Raw genomic sequence first — 1,493 nt, 5'->3', positions numbered from 1 at the left:
GGTTCTTATGTCTTGCATATTTGTCTGTTCTCCAAGTCAACAAAATATCTGCTCCCAAAGGAGAGTAAGTCTTCAAAAGACCCCTATACCCCAACTCACACATGTACCTTCACTGAAGTTTAATGAGCAATGCTATACCTTTTCTTTGACAGGCTGGAAATGAATTAAAAATATTTTTTAAAAAATCCTAATACTGGAGGAAGAGGAGACGGGAGCGACCCCCGGACAGGCCGCCACCGCCGCTGCAGCCCGCGCCAGACTCCGCCGCTCCCGCCCCTCCACTGCCGTCGCCGCCATGCCCAAGAGAAAGGCCGAAGGAGATGCTAAGGGGAACAAGACCAAGGTGAAGGACGAACCACAGAGGAGATCCGCGCGGTTGTCTGCCAAACCTGCTCCACCGAAGCCAGAGCCCAAACCCAAAAAGGCAGCTGCAAAGAAGGGAGAGAAGTTACCCAAAGGGAAAAAGGGAAAGGCTGACTCCGGTAAGGATGGGAACAACCCTGCAGAGAATGGAGATGCCAAAACAGACCAGGCACAGAAAGCTGAAGGTGCTGGAGATGCCAAGTGAATTGTGTGAATTTTTGATGACTGTGTACTTCTGGTGACTGCACAGTTTGAAATACTATTTTTTATCAAGTTTTATAAAAATGCAGAATTTTGTTTTACTTTTTTTTAAGCTATGTTGTTAGCACACAGAACCCTTTGTTGTTGTTTTGAGGGGATGGGGCAGATGTTACAGATAGGATGTTTCAGAAGCTGGGTTGAAATAGGTGGGGTGTTTTTCCCCTCCTAGTTTTTGAGAGGACTTCTCTTGAATACCAAGAGGAGGTTCACACATACCCCAGATACATAGATAAGATCACTGATACCCTCAATGGATAACTTCAAAAATTTGTACTTCTTCCCTGTCTGCCATAAGCATCAACTTGACTCCTCTAAACCTAGGGGCCTATCAGGATCTGCCCCTTTTTCTCTCCTTTCCTTACCCCCAAATTAATTGTGTTTGATACCAGTCTTTCAGGTAATCTGGACTTGAATTATGGCCCCAAGGAGGCCTCCCCAAAAGAGCTGAAGTTCCTTTCATATTGGGGATCTTTTCCAATTAAGAATTCTGCAGTTTTCATTTCCTCAAAGTCAGGGTAGGCTCGTGAAAAGTTGTTAAACAACATAGACTCAATGTGAAAGTGTCCACCCTTACTCTAAACTTTCCCTGTTTAAAGTATAAAATAAAGACTCTTCATTGGGTTTTATAGTGACTTTATGTTTTGGTAGTCCATGGAGGAGGGGAGTTTGAAAGTTGTTGTATACTGTTGCAGATCGTAGCCCATGTCCTGCCTGAATTACCATGATTGTTTATGAAAAGTATCTTTAATAAAGCTAGATACAGTTTGGCTTGGAAAAAAAATTCTAATACTTCTGGTAACTATGTTATAGTCTCGAGAGGATGTATCTAAATCAAATAGCCCAGAAGAAAATCATTTATTATAATCTCA

General features: G+C 42.8%; 1 protein-coding gene across 1 annotated transcript; it reads left to right on the top strand.

Moving 5' to 3' along the window:
* Window positions 1–202: 202 nt before the first annotated feature.
* Window positions 203–1,158, top strand: LOC141522973 (non-histone chromosomal protein HMG-17). Its single transcript, XM_074236304.1, has one exon. The coding sequence runs from the start codon at window positions 296–298 to the stop codon at window positions 566–568; it is 273 nt and encodes a 90-aa protein (XP_074092405.1). The 5' UTR covers window positions 203–295; the 3' UTR covers window positions 569–1,158.
* The last annotated feature ends 335 nt before the right edge of the window (window positions 1,159–1,493 follow it).

The sequence above is a fragment of the Macrotis lagotis genome, chromosome 1 (genome assembly GCF_037893015.1).
Source record: "Macrotis lagotis isolate mMagLag1 chromosome 1, bilby.v1.9.chrom.fasta, whole genome shotgun sequence".
NCBI lineage: Eukaryota > Metazoa > Chordata > Mammalia > Peramelemorphia > Peramelidae > Macrotis > Macrotis lagotis.
Note: the sequence above shows the minus strand (reverse complement) of the source record. Positions and strands in the feature narration are given on the sequence as shown.

What these genes read in the sequence shown, in the direction of transcription:
- LOC141522973 (XM_074236304.1), top strand. Translation starts at nt 296, where the DNA reads ATGCCCAAGAGAAAGGCCGAAGGAGATGCTAAGGGGAACAAGACCAAG.